This window comes from Myotis davidii, unplaced genomic scaffold (genome assembly GCF_000327345.1).
Source record: "Myotis davidii unplaced genomic scaffold, ASM32734v1 scaffold370, whole genome shotgun sequence".
Classification (NCBI taxonomy): domain Eukaryota; kingdom Metazoa; phylum Chordata; class Mammalia; order Chiroptera; family Vespertilionidae; genus Myotis; species Myotis davidii.
Window position 1 is genome coordinate 5,593,742 of NW_006288615.1, and position 21,775 is coordinate 5,615,516.

At 49.1% G+C, this 21,775-nt stretch overlaps 1 protein-coding gene across 1 annotated transcript in view; it reads right to left on the minus strand.

Moving 5' to 3' along the window:
• The window catches only part of ASB18 (ankyrin repeat and SOCS box containing 18), a 43,841-nt gene extending 29,452 nt beyond the window's left edge, over window positions 1-14,389 (minus strand). Inside the window, exons 1-2 of the mRNA XM_006760666.2 lie at window positions 14,143-14,389; window positions 4-102 (exon numbers count right to left, since the gene is read on the minus strand). Coding sequence (XP_006760729.1) covers window positions 4-102; window positions 14,143-14,347 — 304 coding nt within the window. The 5' untranslated portion in view covers window positions 14,348-14,389. The remainder of the gene's footprint in view (window positions 1-3; window positions 103-14,142) is intronic.
• Between the last annotated feature and the right edge of the window lie 7,386 nt (window positions 14,390-21,775).

Consider the following 21,775-nt stretch of genomic DNA (forward strand, 5'->3'; position numbering starts at 1 on the left):
CGCCGCGACCCAGCAGGTGGCTCACGCAGGCCGCATGGCCTCGGGCTGCGGCGATGCACAGGGGCGTGGTGAGCTCACGCGTGTACTCCAGGGTCCAGAGACCTGGAGGAGGGGGAAGGGGGAGGTAAGGTGAGTGGGGAGCACCGGTGGAGGCGGTGCCCATTAGGCTGAAATGGGGTGAAACCATCTCTTGAAATTAGGTACCAGGAGGGCCTGTGGGAGGGTATATGAGAGGGCTGGGCCAGAGAAAGCCATGAGATCCAGGCAGGCACACAGATGAGGGAGAGGGGGCGGGGGTGTCTAGGGAGACTGAGATCAGAGAGGGTCAGAGAGATACCAAGGGAAAACAGAAGTGTAGGAAGAGGGGCGGCGGAGAGTACACACACACACACACACACACACACACACACACGGAAACAGAGCAGGGGAACAATGGGGGTGACAGTGCCATTGGAGGAGTGAAAAGATGACCAAACAGGGTGGGCAGCGGGACAATTAAAAAAATATATATTTTTTATTGATTTCAGAAGGGAAGGGAGAGCGAGCTAGAAACATCAATGATGAGAGAAAATCCTCCATCGGCTGCCTCCTGCACCTCCCCTACTGGGGATCGAGCGGGCAGCCTGGGCATGTGCCCTGACCTCCTGGTTCATAGTTGACATTCAACCACGGAGCCACACGGGCCAGTCATTGTGGGACAATTTAAGTGAGGAATTCACATTTTCCAGGTTCTGAATGAGGGGTAGCTTAAAGGAGGCAAGTGAGCTGTGGATTTTTCTGGAATCCAGCTCTCTCTCATCCAGCCCCTCATGTACCCTGTATCATTAAGAGGAGAAGGCAGCAGACCAAACAAACTGACCCACAGCACCCACGTTGCTCAAGAAAAGGACTCGGAAAGTTTAGGCCCCTTGGAAGTGGCGAGTTTCAGAAGCGCACTTTGATGTGGTCGGCCACATTCGGCACAATTCTGGCTTGTTTCTTTGCGCTCTTTAGGGTTTTGTGTGTGCGTGTGTGCGTGTGTATAGATTGCTTTCTCTTGCAGGATGAATGGAGCGGTGCCATACATTTTACTTCTCTGAAAACTTTGGGCTTTCAAAAGGCCCGTGGAAGGTTGTTAGCGGCCAGGAGTGCTCGTGGAAATGGAGGAAGCAGTCCCTGGCGAATACACTTCAAGGGACAGGATTTCACATGGCAGGCATGCCTTCTGATAACGATGGAAGAATCGATACCGTGTCTGTAATGAGCTGCGGAGAAGACCCTTTCACAGGCCACCTCCTTCCTGGGACCCATGCTGCGCCATTCTGAAAGGCCACTCATAATTACCTTCCTGCCGAGTGCCGGCCGCCCGCATCCCCTGGCCCAGCCCGGAGGTTGTTGCACGCTCCGTGGGATGGTGTGGGGGCATGTGTCCTGGTGGCGGATGATGGTGGCCTGAGGCCCAGGGGACGTGGCTGGCACGGGTTTGGACTGCTTTCCCAGTGAAGACTGTGTCTGATTTGGAGCCGGGTGGATGGGTACAGTCCTCGATGACAATGACCTACATTCCTGCAGGGCCAGCCCCCCGTTCTGGACTCCACTCATTTCTCTGCAGGAGGAAACCCACTTACTGAGGGGCCAGGAAGCGAGTGCTCCATTCTCCAGGGCCTGCGGAGTTCTCGGCCCCCCTCCTCCTCCCCCCCGCAGGTCCATTCACCTGCCCCAATGCCCAGGTCTTCCCATGGAATGACGGGAAGGGGCCGTGGTGGGCATTTAGCTCAGCCCTAGATTAGGGCCAGCTCCCTTGTCCAGGCCCTAGGAAATGGTGCTGAGCATCTAGCCTTTAAGAGAACAGGGTTCTGAGATGGTTCTTGGGATCAGAAAGCCGGAATCAGCTTCCTATGACTCCCACCGGGTCCCGGTTCTGCCAGCAGGAGGAACCCGGATGCAGGCTTCTCCCCATGGGCACGTCCTTCTAAACGTCAGTGCCGTCATGCCAGGGCTCTTTGGACTCGAGCTGGGATGCTGTACCCAGGGGCCAGCCACTGAGACCCTGCCTGGCGCACCCCCATCCCCCTGGCCCTGGCCACCAGGAAGTCCTCACACGAGAGAGGGCAGAGGTGTGGGGCTGCTGGTCCAGCTGTGAGGGAAGACAGGCAGCTGGGCTGGAAGCAAGACTCCAGCGGCCCTGAGCACTGCCCACCCGCTTCTAGCCTGCACCAAGGCTGCGGCAGTACCACTCTCTGGGCCGCCCTTTCCCCGCTGACAGCTCACGCCCCTTCTCTGTCCGCACTCCCTAGTTTCCTGTCAGACAGGTGTGCCATAGGAAAACACAGATCTTAGGGCTGGAAGACTAAGGAGGGAAAAGGAAGAAGGGGCAGATTCAGGCCATGGGTAGCATTGCTGTCTAGTTGAAATTGCAACATTTGAGCATGCAAGTGTTCAGGGCGGGGAGGTATGTGACAAAAAATAAACATCCATCAAGCATTCAAACAGTTGGCATTCTTGATTGAATTGCCACCCAGCCCTTGGCGGAAATGTGCACCCCATCTGTACCAGGGGAAGGAGAGGAGGCCCAGGCTGCTCCAGGGCCCCCTCAGCTGGGAGGTGGTGTGGCCGGGCAGGAAGGCATCTGCCTCCCACAGCCCCTGCCCCCTACTGGCTGCTCTGAGCAGCTGCAACAGTACAGTGTTGCTATCTGCCCACTTCCCCCATCCCCTGTGAGGTATAAACAGAAATGAAGACGGTATGAGTGTTGATGGGAACAGCAGGGAACTTTATGGGAACAAGGGTCCACTATGTGCCTAACACCCTGCTGGGTGCTGTGGGACACGCAGTGGGGGTAGAGAGCATGCAGACCATGTTTGCAAGGAATGCAGTTCACCGCATGTAAGAGGCAGGTGGGTACAGAAAACGATGAGCAGAAACACTGGGGGCCACTTCCCTAGTCACTGTCCCCTGGGGTGAAGTCTGCTCTCCCATCACTTACACATCCTGCACTTGCTCTGCTCATTTCAGTAGCAATGCTAATTCTTCGCTATTTCATTTCTCTAAGCATCACCATTTTCCCATGGTCTTTCCCTCAGACTTCAGTTAGATCCGTTTATGAAGGACTTGTCCATACACAGCTATACCTGGTCCAACGTGAGCTTGTACTTCACCTCAAACTGGACAAGTCTTTTGTACCTGATACCCTTTGTCATGGGTTATTTTGAGAAGGGCTGGGACACTGGGGTGAGTCCAGGGATAGGAGCCATTCCACCTTCTTTCTACACTAAATTTAGCTTCCCAAGCACGGTATTTGTCAACAGACCCTACACGTCCAAGCTGGATTTCAGTGGGTAGGGAGTAGTAGTCCCAGAACACGTGGTTCTTTGTGAAAGCTTTTAGACTAGCTCACAGTAGATGGAGCTGGTCTCACAAGTAGGACGTGAGGGTTACTTTGGGAGCAAGGCAGAGGTGTCCTTTTTTAAAAATTAAGAACAAGCATAGCGATATGTGTGACTATACATTAAAACACAAAACATAAAAAATAAAACAAACTAAAAACCACACAACAACAAAAACACCCTCCACAAATACCTGAAAACCAATCCATTCATCCATCTATTTGTTCAGAAAACCAATCCATTCATTCACTCATTTTTTCAATAAGCATTTATGGACTATAATGTTCTAAGTTGTGTTATTAGGATTCTGAGACAAAAATCAAAAAACAAAACACAACACAAAACAATAATCCTGCCTTCAAGGATCACACAGGAAAAAACAGTGACCAGAGGACCCCAAACACAGGAGTTCTTCAGTCTTCCTTTCCATGAGCTGGGCGAGGTTCTTTAGTTATGGGTGGGTAACACTGTCCCCTGACCCAGTGCTGTTGGCTGCGCTCCTTGCCTGCTGCACACCAGGCCTGCCCGTCCTACCTTGCTGGGATCAAGCCATTTTAATCTCACTTTTCTCATCCTCATCCTTCTACGCTTAGTCAAAGCCAGTGCCTAGTTTTCGAGATACAACTTAAATGCCATCTTCTCTGCCTACTTCAGTCCAAATAAACTCAACTTCTTCCAAGAACAAATCTGTGTATGAAGTTGCTGAGCAAGTGTTGAAATCTTTGATAAAACAGAAGAAGGATCAGAGGACCAGAGTTTTATGTTTCAAATGGGAAGAGAACTTGAATTCTCCAAGTTTAAATTGACACCAGTCCTGGGCAAGGTCCCTAAATGGAGTAGGAAAGAGATGGGTTGGGGGTATTTAGAAATGGGAGTGGGGCACTTGGCGCTCTGGGGGCCACTAGGAACAAGTCAGGGTGGACACAAAGAGTTTTCTTTTGTGATGAGGTCGCTTCCTAGATATGCAGAGGGATGTAGGCATAGTCATGCATATTTCAATCTGCAATGGAAGTTTTCATGAAAACCTTTTAGAGAAGATGGAAAAAAATGGGTCTTTCTTTAGGAAACTCTCGCTTAAAAACTCACCCTGGAGAAACAATACCCATGGCGCCTGAGGAGTGCTGGTTCCCACCTTGGCTGTCAAGTGGAATCACCCGCATCCCAACCTGAGCGAGTCCAGTGTGACGGGTTGGTGTGATGGGTTGGTGTGACGGGTTGGTGTGATGGGGTTGGTGTGATGGGTTGGTGTGATGGGGTTGGTGTGACGGGTTGGTGTGATGGGGTTGGTGTGACTGGTTGCTGTGACAGGTTGGTATGACGGGTTGGTGTGACGGGTTGGTGTGACAGGTTGGTGTGATGGGGTTGGTGTGATGGGGTTGGTTGATGGGTTGGTGTGATGGGGTTGGTGTGACGGAACCTGAGCGAGTCCAGTGTGACGGGTTGGTGTGATGGGTTGGTGTGACGGGTTGGGGTGATGGGGTTGGTGTGAGAGGGGGGGGTGATGGGTTGGAGGGAGCAGCCTGAGCAGCAGGACTGGTGTAAAGTCCCTGGGTGCTTCTAGCACACAGCACGGCTGAGGACCACGGCACACAGGGAATGGTGGAGTCTGATTTCAGCCTGAGCCTGCATACCATGCTTGTCGATGATCTGAGTGAATGCATGGAAGGGTGGGCCTCCCACTGGTGGGTGACGTGGAGCATGACACAGTCAGGATCCCTAAAGTGCTCAACAGGCCAGAGCAATGGGCTATTTGCATCAAAGCCCCAAACCAACACTCAGACCCCAGGCCCTTGGGATCCTGTTGTCCTTTTGAATCAAGTGGCTGAAGCTGCCACTCGCTCCTGGGGGCTCCCATGCTGCTGGCACTTGAGGATTCTTTTCCTTGTTTTTAAGCTCAGAGGTGAGTTGTGCTATGGATGTGTTGATGTTCAGACCCAAATTTAGGTGGCATCAGCGCAGCAAATTATTTGGCTTTTAAAAAAACGTTGAAAGCATGCCTGCACAGTTGCTGGTGTCCCTTTAAGTTCCCTCACTCAGCGGGACCCCGGCTTTGCAAAGCCTAGAGCCCTGCCTGGAATCCTGAGAGCCCCGGGCTTGCTTCCTCACGTGTCCCTGGACCTGCATCTGCTCGTCCACACGCCAGGGCACACAATTAGCTTGTTTAATTTTTTTGGTTTGTTTGTTTGCTTTCAAGCTGGCCCGCTGACAGCATCACTGAGTGAGTCTGGCAACTCTACTGAAGATGTGAAGGTCTGCCATGGTGTGCGCAGCGTATCACCTCCTCCATCTCTGCTTTCTCTTTGGTGCAACCATGGAAACCTCCCCCTCTCCCTGTCAGGGTGGCTCGTGCATCCTCAGGCCTGGCCATGTCGCTTCTACTCAGGAGCTGGTCACGGAAATGTTTGCGAACCAATACAGCGCCCTTCTTGAAAGAGAGAGATTCTGGTGAATATGATTTTCTCTAAATCAGTACGTTTAATACTTTTAGTTCTTTAGATAAACTCTCAAATGGTGCCGATTGGATGGAGGATGAAAGATCCTCATTTGTTTAGCTGGGCCACATTGGAGTACAAAAGAAATGGAACTGCTGGGCCTTTCGTTGCAGAGGGTGGAGTGAATGGAGAAGATAAAAATCCCAGCATGAGAGGACAGGCAGCTTTCCTCTGGCGGCCCAGGGAACAAACTAAACCTCTCACAACTAGCCAGGTAGTCCAGGGGGTTGGAATATAATTTCATAAAGAATATTTTTGGGATGTAAATAATAAGCATAATATTTTGTCTGTAAGAGACATAAAAACTGGTTCTCCAAACGGAGGCTTGGCGTGTAGGTAGCTAAGGCGAGGGAGTTTTTGCTTCTGGATCTAATGAGAGGAGGAGAGTAAAATCCACCTTGAGACGATATGAGATGTACAAATGGACAAATGGTTGTGTTCCAGTGGTAATGATTGTCTTCACGCACTACCCAGGTCTTGGCATCCTGCCAGGGAATTGGTGGGCGGTTTTCTTTTCCTCAGGAGTGTTTGAGATGTGCTCTGCCCATGTCTGTGGAATAACCCAGCTGAGCCCGAAATACGGGGCGGGCTCAGGCTGTTTCTCCATGAAGAAAACTTTCCACAGGTTCACACCCTGAGATCCAGGCTGCAGGCCGCTCACATTTCCTTGGGGAATGTGTTCTTGGGGACTGGCGAGTATGCGGGCTCTTTCCTGGGCCATCGGCAAATGTGTGCTTCCTTCTGGGGCCAGGTGTCCAATAGTCAGACAAGCCAGGGCAGGAGGCCGGCCCCTGTGGACATCGGGAGATTCTGTGCATCTTCTCCAATAGGCCGATGCTCGTTGTTGCGCTGGCCATCGTTGTGCTTCCTGCACAAACTGTTTCTATAGAAGGCCATGTGCTCACTCCCGTCGGATCAGCACTAGTGCCCGGCACAGTGGCCCAGCTCTAACAGGACATGTACTTGCACACCTTCTTCGATTCTCATTCTCCCTATTTAATTTCTAAAGGCCATTCCTCCTTCAATCCTGCTCCCTCCAGCTTTTCGTTCTTTTTTTTTCTTTTTTATTGATTTCAGAGAGGAAGGGAGAGGGAGAGGGAGATAGATACATCAATAATGAGAGGGAATCATTGATCGGCTGCCTCCTGCACGCCCCACCCTGGGGATTGAGCCCCAGCCCAGGAATATGCCCTAACTGGGAATCGAACCGTGACCTCCTGGTTCATAGGTGGACGCTCAAACACTGAGCCATGCTGGCTGGGCTCCCTCCAGCTTTTTTAATTAAAAAAAAAAATAGTAAACTGGACAGGCAAGGCTCTGAGTTTGCCCCATACACAGAGAGATTAAAAATGTTCAGGTACCTCCACCTCTTTCTGAATCACAACGTTAGCACAGCACACCTCATTGAACTCAGCATTAAAACATTTACTTCCTCAGATCAAGCGCCTCTATTAATAATGACCTAAATTGTCTGCACTGATTTCGTGTTATTAAGAAATCTCATTTCCATCGTGTGCAAGAAGACAATACAGGGAGGAAAAACACCTCTCGAACGTATTTTCCTGCAAAACAACAAAGCCACGTCTCATTATGGATGCCATCCTCTCCTAAGGTCAAGTGCTGCCTATTTTTTTTTTAAATATTTTATTGATTTTGTACAGACAGGAAGGGGGGGGGATAGAGAGTTAGAAACATCGATGAGAGAGAAACATCCATCAGCTGCCTCCTGCACTCCCCCTTTTGGGGATGTGCCCGCAACCAAGGTACATGCCCTTGACCGGAATTGAACCTGGGACCCGTAAGTCCACAGGCCGACACTCTATCCACTGAGCCAAACCGGTTAGGGCAAGTGCTGCCTTTTCAGGGAGGCCCAGGAGGGTGCATTGGAAGCTCAGAAACAAAGGTGCCCTGTGCCCGCAGTCCCTGCGGCCCCGTGTGAGACAGAGCGGCTGAGCCCTGGCACACGCCACGTACACAGCCCTGGGAGGACTCTTCCCGGCGGGACGGGCGGGGAAGCACATCACTGACGCTTTCCCTGATAACGCCGCGGAGTTTCTTTGCAACTGTCATGGGGATTTAATTACATGATAAAATTGCAGCTCCTACCTCTTGAGACAAATTGCATGTTCAGGCTGATTGTTTTTTATGAGTCTCACACAGGGGAGCAAAATATCGCTTGAAGTTGGATTGGCCTGATGGCTATGACCTACCCCTCTTTATGTCTCTTCTAGATACGAAACGTTTCCTATCCTGCTACAAAGGAGGGTGGGCTCCTGGTGGGGTCTCCCAGCTGCGTGGCAGCTCTGCATGGAGCCGAGTGAGGCCAGTGTCATCTGGTGGATTCCGAGACCATTCTACTTATCTTTCTGTTGGCAAAATAGGAAAACCTTGAACTTGCAATAGAAAGTAGGAAATACACATTATAATAAGTATAAGTGACCATTGAACGTATGTACTGCTTGTAATTTTACTAATTTAAAATGCATGTTAAAATAACAAGAGATCTTTTCCTAAGAAATGGCAAAAGATTTTTAAAAAGAGCAAGTTTGGAAGAGTTTGGTGACACTGAGGCTCTCATAGTTTGCACATGGAAGGGTAAATTTCTATACAGAGGGGGAATATTCTCTCTTGAGTTTACATGTACAGGGCATTGTTCATGCATAGAAGCCTGGGTAGATAGAGCAGAAATCCTCGCCTTTAGGGAGGGGAGACACACTGGGCAATCGTTAGCCAGCGTGAGGGATGGAATCACTACTCCGGAGAATGATGGGTGTGATGATGAGGAAGCAGGTAAGGTCTGAGAGTGACAGGAAGGTCACAGTCAGCAGAGCAGCCAGATACCCAGACACGTGTTTGATTCCTTTCTCTCATGTCGCCTCTGCTCCCAGTGTGCTGAGCTTCTGGAATCTGTACATTTATATCTTTCATCCAATTTGGGAAATGTTTGGTAATTATTTCTCTAAACATTTTTTCTGATCCATTTTCTTCCTCGAACTCCAGTTGAGTTTCCCAGACCTGCTCTATTGCCCACAGTCCCGTTTGTTTTATTTTCAACCAACTCTCTGTTCTTCAGATTGTGTACTTCCTGTTGATCTGTTTTCAGATTTGCTGACTCTTTCTTCTGTCATCTTCAGTCTGCTGCTGACTGAACAAAGCCCATTGTTGACGAGAACAAAGCCAGCCCTAGTTTCAAGGGAGGTGGTGCCACTGCATTGCCACAGAGACAATTAGTGAAGACAGCTAGCTGTGTCTCCTGACACCAGTCTCTCCCCCTCTATCCTTCCCATGTATGTGAAAGTTTTTCCCCTCCAAATTAGACAATCTCATTTTATTGCTGAATGGCTCCTCATTGACTCTCCAACAAGAGTAACTACCTATGTCTAGAATTTGTGACTTCATACAACACAGTCCCCACTTACGTGCCTGGCTTTTCCTCTCTCTCCTCTGATTTGCACCCCCCATTCCCAGGCATGCCCACTTCCTCGTGCAAGGTGGCATACCCACATCTGTTCACTCTGCTGCCTTTAGCAGGAGCCCCTTCCTTTTAATCGCAGACTGTTAAAAACACGCTCATCTTTGAAGGGTCAACCCAGGAGACTTTTAGTGTCCTCTGTATACTGTTTGGCCTATTAATATTTATTATGTACCTACTGTGTGCTAGGATATGGTGAATAGGACACGCCTGGTCCCTGTCCAGTATTCAGTGGCTGGATTGGGCATTAGAAGATGACGGGCGATGGGATTGGGAGGTAGAACCAGGCTGTAGGAAGTGTGTTTGCCATTCCCAGTTCACCTGGAGTGTTTATCCCAAGCAGAGCCCGTGGCTGCAGGAGCCACCGCCACCCTGGAAGGGAGGCAGCCTCTGCACTGCACCCTCATTCCCTTTTGTCCTTTCACACCTCTCCACCGAGCCTGGCAGTGATGCTAACAGAAGTATGTCATCAGCAAACATTACTTCTCTATTAGCTTGTTTCTCAGTTTTGATTCTGAAAATATCCTGATTTAGTCTAATTGCAGTTTCACTGTGTTCCTTAGGCAGCGAGGGTTCAGATTTGAGAGAGCAGAGCCTTAACCCTGCAGGATTTTTCTTCCTGCTCATCTGCTTTGAAGCTGGACCATTAGCTCTAAGGCAGGCATCTCATCTCGTTGCAGCGATTCAGCCTGCTTCTGGGGAAAAGAGAGCCCAGGGTGTTTGGTAGGAAGAAAAGCAGCATCTTCATTCTAGGTGGCGGGAGATATTTTTCTATATGTAAAGCAAGGGCTGCTACTGGAATCATTTTATTCCTAAATAATTTAACTATATTCAAAGATAATCTGATGTTATTGTAGGAGAGTGTATTTCTAATAAATTCCACTTGATCTGGGTGAATCAATTCAGGCAGCGCATAATTGAGTCTGTTAGCAAGGACTTTAGCAAGAATTTTGCAATCAGTGTTAATTAAGAAGATGGGACAATAATTTGTGCATAATTCCAGATCTTTTCCTGGCTTGTGAATCAAAGTAATAAGAGCAATGCTCTGGCTGGTGGCGGGATACTGTCATTAGGTGCTGATTTATAAGTACTTAGAAAGGTTTAATTTCATTTTGCTTGGAGCAGGGTCTCCCTGCCCCCACATTCCTTGCTCAGGGTGTGCAGGCGAGATGGCTGAGAGCTTTCCTTCCTCTTTTTCCCTGTCGTTGATGGCCTCCTGCTCCCCATTTCTGCTTTTATTCTGTAGCTGAGCACCCCACTCACACTCATGTTTTTCTTGATACTCTTATTTGAAGTCAGGGACTCATGTTATTGATATTTTGTGTATGTGTGTGCCTGCCTGCATGCATACATGTGTGCATGGGTGCACATGTAACACACACACATGCGTGTGCATGTATAACGTAAAGCCAAAGGGTTGTACACAGTTCACGGGGGACATTTCTTCACGGGTCCTCCTGCAACACGTGTCTGGGTGGGTGGGTATCAAGAGCCCTTGAGTGCAAGTCAGGAACACACCCGGTTAACATGCTGCTCCTGACTGGCTATTGACCAGTAAGGGAACAGATGTGAGCCTCAATGTCCCACTTGTGAAACGCAGCCATAGGATACACTACAGGCATCATGGGAACCACAAAGAGCACTGGGCTCTACCTCCTGTTGGCTGTGGGACCACAGGGTGTAACGCAACCTCTCTGAGCCTCATTTAGCCCCTTGGGAAACACATGTTGACGACAAGTCCTCCCTGAACCGCGATTCCTTACTCTGCCTCCACTAAGGGCTCGTTCCACTTCTCACATGCTCTGCTTTGGGGACTTATTCTCCCTAACGACGAGGACAGGGCTGGCCCTGGGCCACGCTGTTGCTTATCTGGAGCATTGGAGCTCATAAACCCGTCTCCCCAGCCTTCTAGGCAGTTCCTTCCCTGCCCAATTGGCCTCCCTTGAAGGCGGGGCCGGTCCACACAGGCCTGTTTGGATGCACTACACCTGTGAAAGCAGCAGGGGTCTGCTCACTCCTCCGCAAACACGTCATTGGACCTGGAACCTAGCTGGTCTGATTTGTAAAGACCCTGAGAGATGGCCCACTTTTCTTTTTCTTTTTTGTTAATCCTCACCTAAGGATATTTTTTCCCATTGATTTTTTGAGAGAGTGGAAGGGAGGGGGAGAGACAGAGAGAAACATCCATGTGAGAAAGACACATTGACGGTTGCCTCCTGCATGTGCCCCGACCGGGCCTGGGGATCGAGCCTGCGACTGAGTATATGCCCTAGACTAGAATCAGACCTATGACCCTTCAGTGTGCAGGCCAATGTCCTAACCACTGAGCAACCCTCTAGGCCTCTATTGATTTTTAGAACGAGTGGAAGGGAAAAAGGGAGGGGGGCAAGAGAGAAAAAAATTTGATATGAGAGATCGATTGGTTGCCTCCTGCACATCCCTCAACCTGGGCTGGGGATGGAACCTGAAACCCAAGTATGTGCCCTTGACCGGAAATTGAACCCTCAACCCTTTGATGTGCGGACAGATGCTCTAACCACTTAGCTACTGGCCAGGGCTGGCCCATTTGTTTCAATGAGAAAATTAGTTCAGAGAGATGGACTGGCAGGTTCAAGACCATACAGGAAGTGGTGGAATCAAGGCAAGAACCAGGTCACTTCACTGCTATTTTCTTGCCATTCCCATTACACCTCATGTCTCAGAGCCACTCACAGTGGGCATGCTCTTGTCATTGGTGCCACGGAGTCCTCTAAGGCAGGAACTGTGCTCATGTACCTGACATCTAACTGTTGGTCTGCCCCGGGTGAAGGTCCTCCCCACGAGTAGGCCAGGAGCAATGGCTGTGGCTCTAATGTCAGGACTGCTTAGCGTCAAGCCTCTGGGGCGAAGGTTGAATGAGAAATGGAATTCCAAAAATGACCCGGTCTTGGCGTGCATACACGTGCCTGTCACGTGTTCACACATACTCATGCCCCACCCACCCACGCTGCTGGGTGAGATCTCTTAATAAAAATCCAATTAGCATTTTTTAAAACTTGCCTCCAGATGCTCAGTACCATTGCCCCAAACACAACATAATGCCCCTGGTTTTCCATTTCCATCAAGAATTCAAGTAGCATCTTGACTTGTATATACTGTATCAGCAGCAAAACCATGGAATGCTGACATCCTTAATAATCGCAATTAGTAATCAGTTGTTCCTTAAGTAGTTTGATTACACCGGTTACCAAATTGTACGGTCGATGCATTTGGGGGAAGAAGGGTCTCGCCACCCCTCCCCCAGCCGTCCCTGCTCCCTCCCCGTGTTCTCAGTGGTTGCTGAGCCGATAGGCACAGAAGAGAGGCAAGGACAATGCAACTGTCACTGATATTAAGCAGCGGAGGCTTGGCATTAGTAGGAAGGAGAACTAGATAGTTCTTTGCCAAAAGACCAGGCCCAGAAGTGCCTGTGGAAAGACAGTCTGTGCCCACTCAGCCGAATGATCACAAAGGAGCTGGCCTGCCCATGCCAGTCTGAGCTCCCTCTCAGGACGAAGACTCCGTGCCGGGGGCTGGATACCACCAAGGGTTCTGCAAGGATCTTGCCCTTGCAGAGGCTGAACTTGGGTGTGAAATAGTCAGTGGGTTATAAAAATTAGCCGGCAAGGCCGTGTGCTCCTGTAACTGATAGAGACGGAGAGCGTTAAGCTCTGGTGGGGGAGGAGGTGAGCCTGCCGGCCGGGTCAGCAGGAGTGGCCTTCCAGGGGAGGTGGCCCTGTGTGCGGGTCTGGAAGGACAGGGTACGCTCTGGCCTAGGTGAGCAGAGGGCACGTCTGACCAGCTGGAAAACAGCACAATACAACTAAAAGTAAACCTCAGGTCAGGGAAAATATTTTCAGCGAGTATGACAAAGTGATTTTATATATATGTTACATGAAGAAGTCTTTCAAAAGGGACAAAAAGCAAACAAAGAAATGAGAGCTATTGCCCATGGACCTGAACAGACAAGCCACGTGTGAAGAGGTCTACAAGGAAAACAAAACCCCGCGGGCAAGACTGTCCTGAGCAGCAGAGAAGCAGAGAAAGGACGCGAGCAGGCACGGAGAACGACCAGGGTGCACGCATTAAACTGGAGGTTCAGTACCAGCTTTCATCAGCAGCAATGTCCAGGGTGTGGCGAGACATGGGCACTCATGCTCAGAGGGAATAGAAGTCCTTTCAGAACACAAGTTGGAAACTTTTATATCCTTGTTGCAGTAATATGGCTCTCAGGAATTTATTCTAATATATAATATAACTCAAATCAGAAAAAAGCCCTAGGAATGCCAATAAAGATGCTAATTACAGCATTATTGATAGTAGCAACAATGTACACAGAGCTTCCCCCTCTGTAGGCATTTGGTTTACATATTTTGTGATGAATCACCTCAGTCGGTGATTGAATTAAGATGACGATGAAGCACCGTGAAAAGTGCTTTAGATACAGTAACTCTACGCAGCAGAACACAAGATTATACCTCCGACCTGGTTCTGAGCAGGGCCATTGACTTGCAAATGGACCAGCAATGAAGACACACGGTGTTAGGATGGTGGTGCCTTGGGCTCACCTTTCTCTTTTTAAGCGTGTCGTATGGGGCTCTAACGGTTGCCTGTGTCACACATGGATACCCACAGTCTATGCTGCACGTGTGCATGTAGGGATGTAAGAATCACACAGCCAAAAACTGTCTTTTGCTTTTTCAACCGTCCTCCCTCCGAGCTCCGGGAATGGCCCACTGCGTCATGTCACATGCACACGTGATAGGTATAGTTTCAAGCACAGGAGACTGGTTACCTAGGAGCACCCCGGGGGGCAGCTGGGCCGAGGGGTCTTTCATCCAGTCGTCGTTGGCCAGTTCTATCACGGCGTCCACGTGCCGGACCTGGGTGCAGATCACGGTGCGCACCGTCTCCTCATCCCTGGTGTCCAGCGCGGACTTCAGCCTCCTCACCAAGTCTGAGCTGAGCGGGTGGTCGGGGAGGCAATCAGAGCTGGACATTGTAATGGCGTCTGCGTGTTGACCAAGCTTCTTCTCTGCTCAGCTGAGTCCCGAGTTAGCAGCTGTGGTGTGGGGACGCTATAAATAGAAGAAACAGGCTTGCGTTACCCCCGCCCCCCTCCTTCACAGGGAGGCGGGATTCATCTCCCTGAAGCCCCAGGACAGACTGTGCTAGAGAGGGGCAGTAGATGTGTGGTGAGGGGGGTCGGGAACAAGAGGGGGCATATTTGAGAAGGAAGTTCTCACCGGTGCTGTTGGACCCCGTCTTCTTTGATCAAGAGAGAGGCTCTACCTGAAACTCTAAAGACTGGGCTTGGAGCCTCCCTCTGTGGAAGGGGCACTTCAGCATGTCCACTGTCGGCTTCCTCGCTTCATCTGAAAGGAGAGTCGGCCTGGCTATAAACTGGACACACTCTGAACTAGAGAGAATGGGGGGAAATCTTTGGTTTCCAATTTCAGAGACCGACTGGCTGGTGTCAAAAAGACAAACGCACCACATAAGTGAACAGGAAAGAGTAACCTATGTGTTGGCGATGTCTCCACACCCCTCAGGGCTGGTAACTTGGCTTAAAGTACCCGATTCCACCACCGTGCCAGTACAACGCCCCTCCTGTGGTTTCTGTGCATTCCCGGGTGGGGGGGGAGGTTGGAGGCTTTTTTCTCATGACCTCTATTTCTGTTGGTCCTGGACCCCGACATTAACCAGGGCACAGAGCCCAGCTGCCCCAGTACTTCCCTGTATTTTGAGGTGACCTGAGGGGCCCAGGCTGCGCCATATAGCTTTCAAGAAATTAATACACTTTTGGATTCTTTTTTGAATTGAAATATATTTGCTATATAACATTGCGTAAGTTGAAGCTGTGCAGCAATGTTAATTTGGTACATTTACATGTTGCAATATGATCACCATGTAGTGCTAGCTAGCTCCTCTGCCACCTCACATGGTTATTGTTTCTTTTTTGTGGTGGGAATAATTAGGATCCAGTCTCTCAGCAAGATTGGTGTTTATAATACAACTAGAGACCCGGTGCACGAAATTTGTGGGGGGGGGGGGGGCGGGGAGGGGAAGGGGAGGATCCCTCAGCCTGGATTAGGAGAGGGTGCAGGCCAGGCTGAGGGACCCCACCAGTGCATGATCAGGCCGGGAAGGGACGCGGGAGATTGGCCAGCCAGGGAGGGACCACGGAGGGCTCCAGGGCATGTCGGGCCCATCTCGCTTAGTCCCCATCTGCTGGACCCCAGCAGCAAGCTAATCTGCCAGTTGGAGCATCTGCCCCCTGGTGGTCAGTGCACATCATAGCGAGTGGTTGAATGGCCTTGGCATATCATTAACATATTATGCTTTGATTGGTTGAATGGACGACCAGACACTTAGCATATTAGGCTTTTATTATATAGGATATTGTTGTCTATGGTCACTACATTGTGCATTAACTCCCTAGGACTTATTTATCTGCTAGTTGCCAATTTGTGTCCTTAAAAACGTTTCCATTCCTCATGTGGCTTTTATAGAGCCTCCTCCACCATGCACCCCTATCCTACCACCTCTTCCTTTCCTCATCTCCCCTTGAGATGGTTAATTTTGTGTCAACCCGGGCGGGCCACAGTGCCCAAATATTTGGTCAAACATTATCCTGGATGTTTCTGCAAAGGTGTTTCTTTGGGATGGAATTAATATTTAAGTTGGTGGACTCTGAGTAAAGCAGATTATATTCCATAATGCGGGTGGGCCTCATCTAATCAGTCGAAGGCCTGAATAGGATAAAGACCGATGCCTCCCAAGCAAGAGGGCCTTTGGACTTGCACTGTAATTTCTCCTGGGTCTCTAGCCTGCTGGCTACCCCACAGGTTTTAGACTTGTCAGTCTCCACAGTTACATGAACCAATTCCTTAAAATAAGCCTCTTTTTCTCTAATACTCCCCTCCTTCTCCCTGCTCCCAGGTGCCTCTATGCAGGTTCTGTTCCAAACATTGACACTTTTTGCAACATGTGTGGCACCTGCATTTGAGGAGCTAGCCCTGGGCTCCTATCTATGTCTGTTCTTCCTCCTACCTCACAGAGCCTGGGTCTTCCTTGCTGTGACAACATGCCTGGCCCCTGTGATAAATCATATTGAAGTAAGTCAGTAGTGTCAGTCCTAGTCTCCTTTGCAACCCAGTTCTGGCCGGTGAGAGTGGGCATGGCCTGCTCTGGTGCGTGTGGGGGATTTTCTGCTTTCCTGATGGAAAGGGACATCATGGCTGGCACCCTCCTTTCCCTTCCTTCTTCCCTTGGGCCTGGGCATGGTGTGTGGAGCTGGGGCAGCCCCATCACAGTGATGAGGTGACACTCTTGAGATGGAGGATCACTACCTAAGGAGAGTGGGGCAGAAAGAGGGGGCGAGATGGCTCCTCGATGACATTTCTGAACCTTTGTCCCACTTCTGGGCTGCCAACCACTGGACTTCATGTCTGTATCCCAAGAGAACTGTCCAGGTGCTCACTGTGAGTGCAGTGGCAGATGTGCCTGGCTGGGAGGGTACTCTGTTCACGCTGCCATTAAAATCAATGACATGTCCTGGCTTCAGTCTCGAGAGAGGCCGCAGAGCTGGCTCAGCCTGTGCTGAGAATGTGAGTTAATCCCCCGAGGTTTCCATGCTTTGGTTACTGGACTCCTGCCTTCCATGATTATCTCACTGTTGGTACAGGGACAGCAGCCAGCCCCAGAGTCCCTGAGTGGAGGAATGATGGCCACGGCCTGAGGTCATCAGTGAGCAGGCAGCCAGGCCCCTGAGGGACTGCCTTCCAGTGTCACAGGGATGGAAAACAACCCTAGATGGCCACATTCCTGGAGTCACTGGCCGCTGGCTCAGCCTGGAAAAGAGATAGGAACCCACTGGCTCAGTCTTCGGTTCAGGCATTAGGCCAGCTTGCTGAGAGTGTGGTTGGCCCCTGGTTCTCTCTTCAGCCAAAGAATGATGGGTGTTGAGAGATAGTTTTGAACCTGAATTTACAAGCACAAATGCTTTGCATTGCAGCATCGCATGCCTTACCTTAGAGAGAAATTTGACACCAGCACATTGGTGTAAACACAAAGAGAGGGGGAGCAGTGACCACGGGAAAAGGGTCGGGGTTTGGGCAAGGTAATTTAAAGAAATAAACCGGGGATGGTTAGCGATTGCTACCCAACTTCAAATCAGAAGGGAGGTGAAGAGGAAGCACTTGTGAGGCAGATAATAAGATGACAAAGCCTGGAACAGCGGCGCTCGCTGATCTTAATTACCAAGCGATCTGCTGGGTGTTTAATCAGAGGCACATACGCTATGCTAATTATTCCGGCTAATTTCGTTATAATGCAATTCTTTATCAACCCTGCTATGTATAAATTAGGAATTGAAATGTAACTAACACAAATTATATTTAAGGCAACATGAATTTCTCTATTCCAGTGTGAAATCTTCTAATCTCTATTTCTTTATCTTTTCTTGTTTGATTAGCTCATGGGGATCCTCCCCTCCCCCACGGCACCAATATTTCCCCCTCCACTTCTTAGAAATCTTATATTTGACTTTCTCCTTCTGCGACTGTCCTTGAAAGGTGCGGAATACATTGAAGCAATCAATGGCAGGCGGATCCCGGCTTTCCCTGGGGCAGATAGAGGTCACTTCATTGTTCTGCTTTAATTTTTCAGCAATCATCGGAGGGTCCCCTAGTTCACGAATTCTCAGTGACATATTGATTGTGACTTATGTCAGGTTATGTTCACAGATGTGTTTAGGTAGAGGACCGATAACACAGATCCCCACCGAGAAGCACGAGTATTTTGTGGAAGTTTTAATGTCGCGTGCTTTGCCGCCCACGAGGTCAGACTGGTGTGGAAGTCGGCAAGCTGTGCAGTGCCCACGGGCATGCCGCCCGAGGGCACCAGCTGGGAACTTTTTGAAAGGATGCTCTCTTACATGATAGAGACCTTCTTTCTAAAGGCAACAACCAACGTGAGATTTAATGCTGAGACCCAGATGGTTACTATGGCCCAGGACAATGCAGTCCAGCCAGCCATGATCACTTCTCTGTTTCATTTCGGAATCAATCGAGAGGAGGCGTCAGAGGGGCTCAGAGTGCCAGCTTCATGACTGACACGGCCACTGAAGCAGGTGTCTTCAGATCAGAAGCCGGAGGAGCTTGCCGTCGATCCCTGGATCAGGCACCACACACATCATTGGCAGCCCTGAGCCTCCTTCCCACCTCGCTCACCAGGACTGACCCTTCTCAGGACGCAGAGAAACCAAGACGACCCTCTCCTCAGACAGGCAGACCCCAAAAAATCCAGAAGGGGCTAAGCTATGCAAGCCCCTCCCAGGGGGCCCAGTCAGGTCTTCCAAGGAGAAAGAGATGAGACTAGAGGGAGGCTGGGCGCAGCACACGGTACAAGTTCATGCCTATGGACACACAAGGCCAAGGGGACCTCTAAGAGTATTCTACACATTTTGAGAAGTTTTAGCCAGTACAAAGCCAGGGCAAGAAATAAGAATGATAAATAGCTTTAAAAAATCAAAATGATCAACCGTTATCTGCAGATGATACCTGTATAAAATCCGAGCGAACCGATGGAAATATATTAATTAGAACTTAACAAAAATGTTCCGTAAGCTAGCCTACTGCCCTCCCAAATGAGCAAAATTAATAGTTTTCCTATAGACCAGCAAAGTTAGAGACCTGGACAAGGTGCACAGGAGAGAATCCTGGGAAATAAGGTCATGCTAACGTTCAGGAAATTCAATAAAAGAAGAAGAGAGAAAACCTGCCTTGTTGATGGCAAAATACATAACAGAGCTACAATAATTCTCAAGGGCGATGGTGGCAAAAGAAATGATGGAAAATTCACAGAAGAGAATAGAAAGTTCAGAAACAGAAGTCAGAAATAGGTTTAGGTTATAAAATAGCATTTAATTCACGAGGAATGAAAGGATGTTCTATAAGTGGAGTTGGGATAACTGGGAACATACAAAGTTAAATCTGTCATATTATGCACCAAAGGACGTCCCAGATGATTAAAAAATTTAAATAATGAAGATGAAATCACATAACCACCAAAGAAGAACAGAGATACAGATGTTATTACCTGGTAGTAAAGAGGGCTCCCTAAGTATCAAAACAAAGACAGATTCTAGAAGAAGATAGATTTGGCCAAACAAGCCATCTTATACTTGTAAATATCAAAAAACTCTAAAAACAAACATTACTTGTGAAAAACAGCTCTAGCCGGTTTGGCTCAGCGGATAGAGTCTTGGCCTGCAGACTAAAGGGTCCCAGGTTCGATTCTGGCCAAGGACACATGCCTGGGTTGTGGGCTTGATCCCCCCTCCTACACCCCCAGTAGGGGGCGTGCAGGAGGCAGCCATTCAATGATTCTCATCATGGATGTTTCTATTTTTCTATCCTTCTCCCTTCTTCTCTGAAATCAATAAAAATGTTTTTTTTTTTAGAAAAGAAATATACAACAGAGGATCACACCTTCCTATGTAAAGGGCTTCTTAATATTCAATAAGCACAATCTAAGTCTCCAATGACAAAAGGGACCAATGACATTTACAGCAATTTCACACACAAAAAATAAGCTAACATGCTAATAGGTCTCTTAAAGTAGCGTTAAACTTCACTGATACCCAACGAAATACACAGTAAAATAAGACAGTAAATTGACAAAGCTTTAAAAATGTGCGTGTTTGTATGTTGAGATGACTCCAGGGAAAGGAGCATTGACATGCCTTCCCGGTGGGTATAACATTTCTGGGAGGCAGAGAGTGTAGCCTGATTTGATTTTTTGTAAAGTATGTACCTAATTATGATTAGAGAAAGATTGGAAGAATGGATTCCAAATAGTAACAGCGGTTATCTCTGAGTATTTTTAAAAATCTGCATTTTCACAGAGTTCTACAATAAAAAAATTTACTTTGGCAATCATTCTGAAAAAGCTACTTTCTTTGTTCCTGGCATCATCATTTATTATAGTGAAAATCTGAACCTACATATCCAACAACTGCAGGATGGCTACCAGATGACACATGCCCCTGAAATAAGCGGAGAAAAAAGCGTGAGGCAGTGTGAGGTGGGAGACTCACAGGCATCCGGCCAGAGACGCTCCTACGGTGGATTCCCGGGCTCGTCGCAGCACTCGGAGCCAGCCCGCATCAACCAGCTTCCGGCGAGGCCGGGCCTCCTCCATACTCTTCACATCTCTGCTCTGGGAAGGAGTGTGCGACAATGATTCCCGTTTTTCCTAATAGTTAATTTAAACAGGGTGAGAAAGCTAATTTTTTCAGGAAGAATGCACATGTGAGAGTAGTTTAGAGAACTTTGAGGAGCATGTGAAAGATGGGACTTCCCGGGAAGGTACAAAGCGGCCCTGGTTAGAAGCGTGGAGTGGGTGTGGGAGTCCCAGAGAAGGGGGTTGAGGAGTGGATCACAGTGGACCGGGGTCTTAGCATTGTTGAAGCTGAGAAACGTCATCTGGAGGCTCGCAAGCCGTGTCCGCAGAGGGGTTCTTCTTTGGCTGGGGCCGCTTGCAGGACCCCCACAAACTGGAAAGAGCCCAAATCTCCAGCAGAGGGAATTGGCTAATAAATGATGGGGCGTTGATTCAGGGTCCCCACAGCCATACACATCTGTGATGACAGACTTTTAATGACCCGGAAATTTGTTTTCAGTTTATAGTTAAGTGAAAATCTGGGTTTAAAACTGCATATTGTGATCCAATATTTGTAAAAAAATGTATGAAGGGAGTATTTTATTTTATTCTATTCATTTACCTGCATGATATTTTTCTATAATGAGCATGGAGAACATATAATAGATGTAGTTCACATACAGTTTATAGAAAGAAGTAAAAAAGGAGAGAATGGTGTTCAGGTCAGCAAGACTCGGCTCTAAAATGACTGAATGAACCTATACATTCAAGAAAGAGTCAATGAGCAGGGGGTTGGTCAGCAAAAGACAAGAGAGGCAAGATTCTAACGGACCTCCTAACCCTGCCCAGGAGGACGTTCTCTGGCCGCCCAGAGGGAAGGCCCGCCGGCAACACTAGCTATTTTGTGAGATGGAAGCTGGAGGCCACCTAGCCAGGTGCCATCGGACCCGTGAATCAGCTGACTAACTCTCTAGAGCAGTGGTCGCCAACCGGTGGTCCGCGGAGCACTGGTGTTCCATGAGGTCCAAAAGGTTGGCAACCACTGGTCTAGAGTGATTATATGGGGTCAACTCACGTGACTGTGGAGGCTGAGAGGTCCCACGATCGGCCGTCCACACCTGGGGGCCCCGGAGAGCTGGTGGTATAGTTTCCGTTTGAGTCCAAAGGCCTGAGAACCAGGAGAAGCGATGGTGTAATATTTAGTCTGAGAAGAAAGAAAGCTGATGTCCCAGCTTCACAGCCAGGCAGAGAGCGAGTTCTCC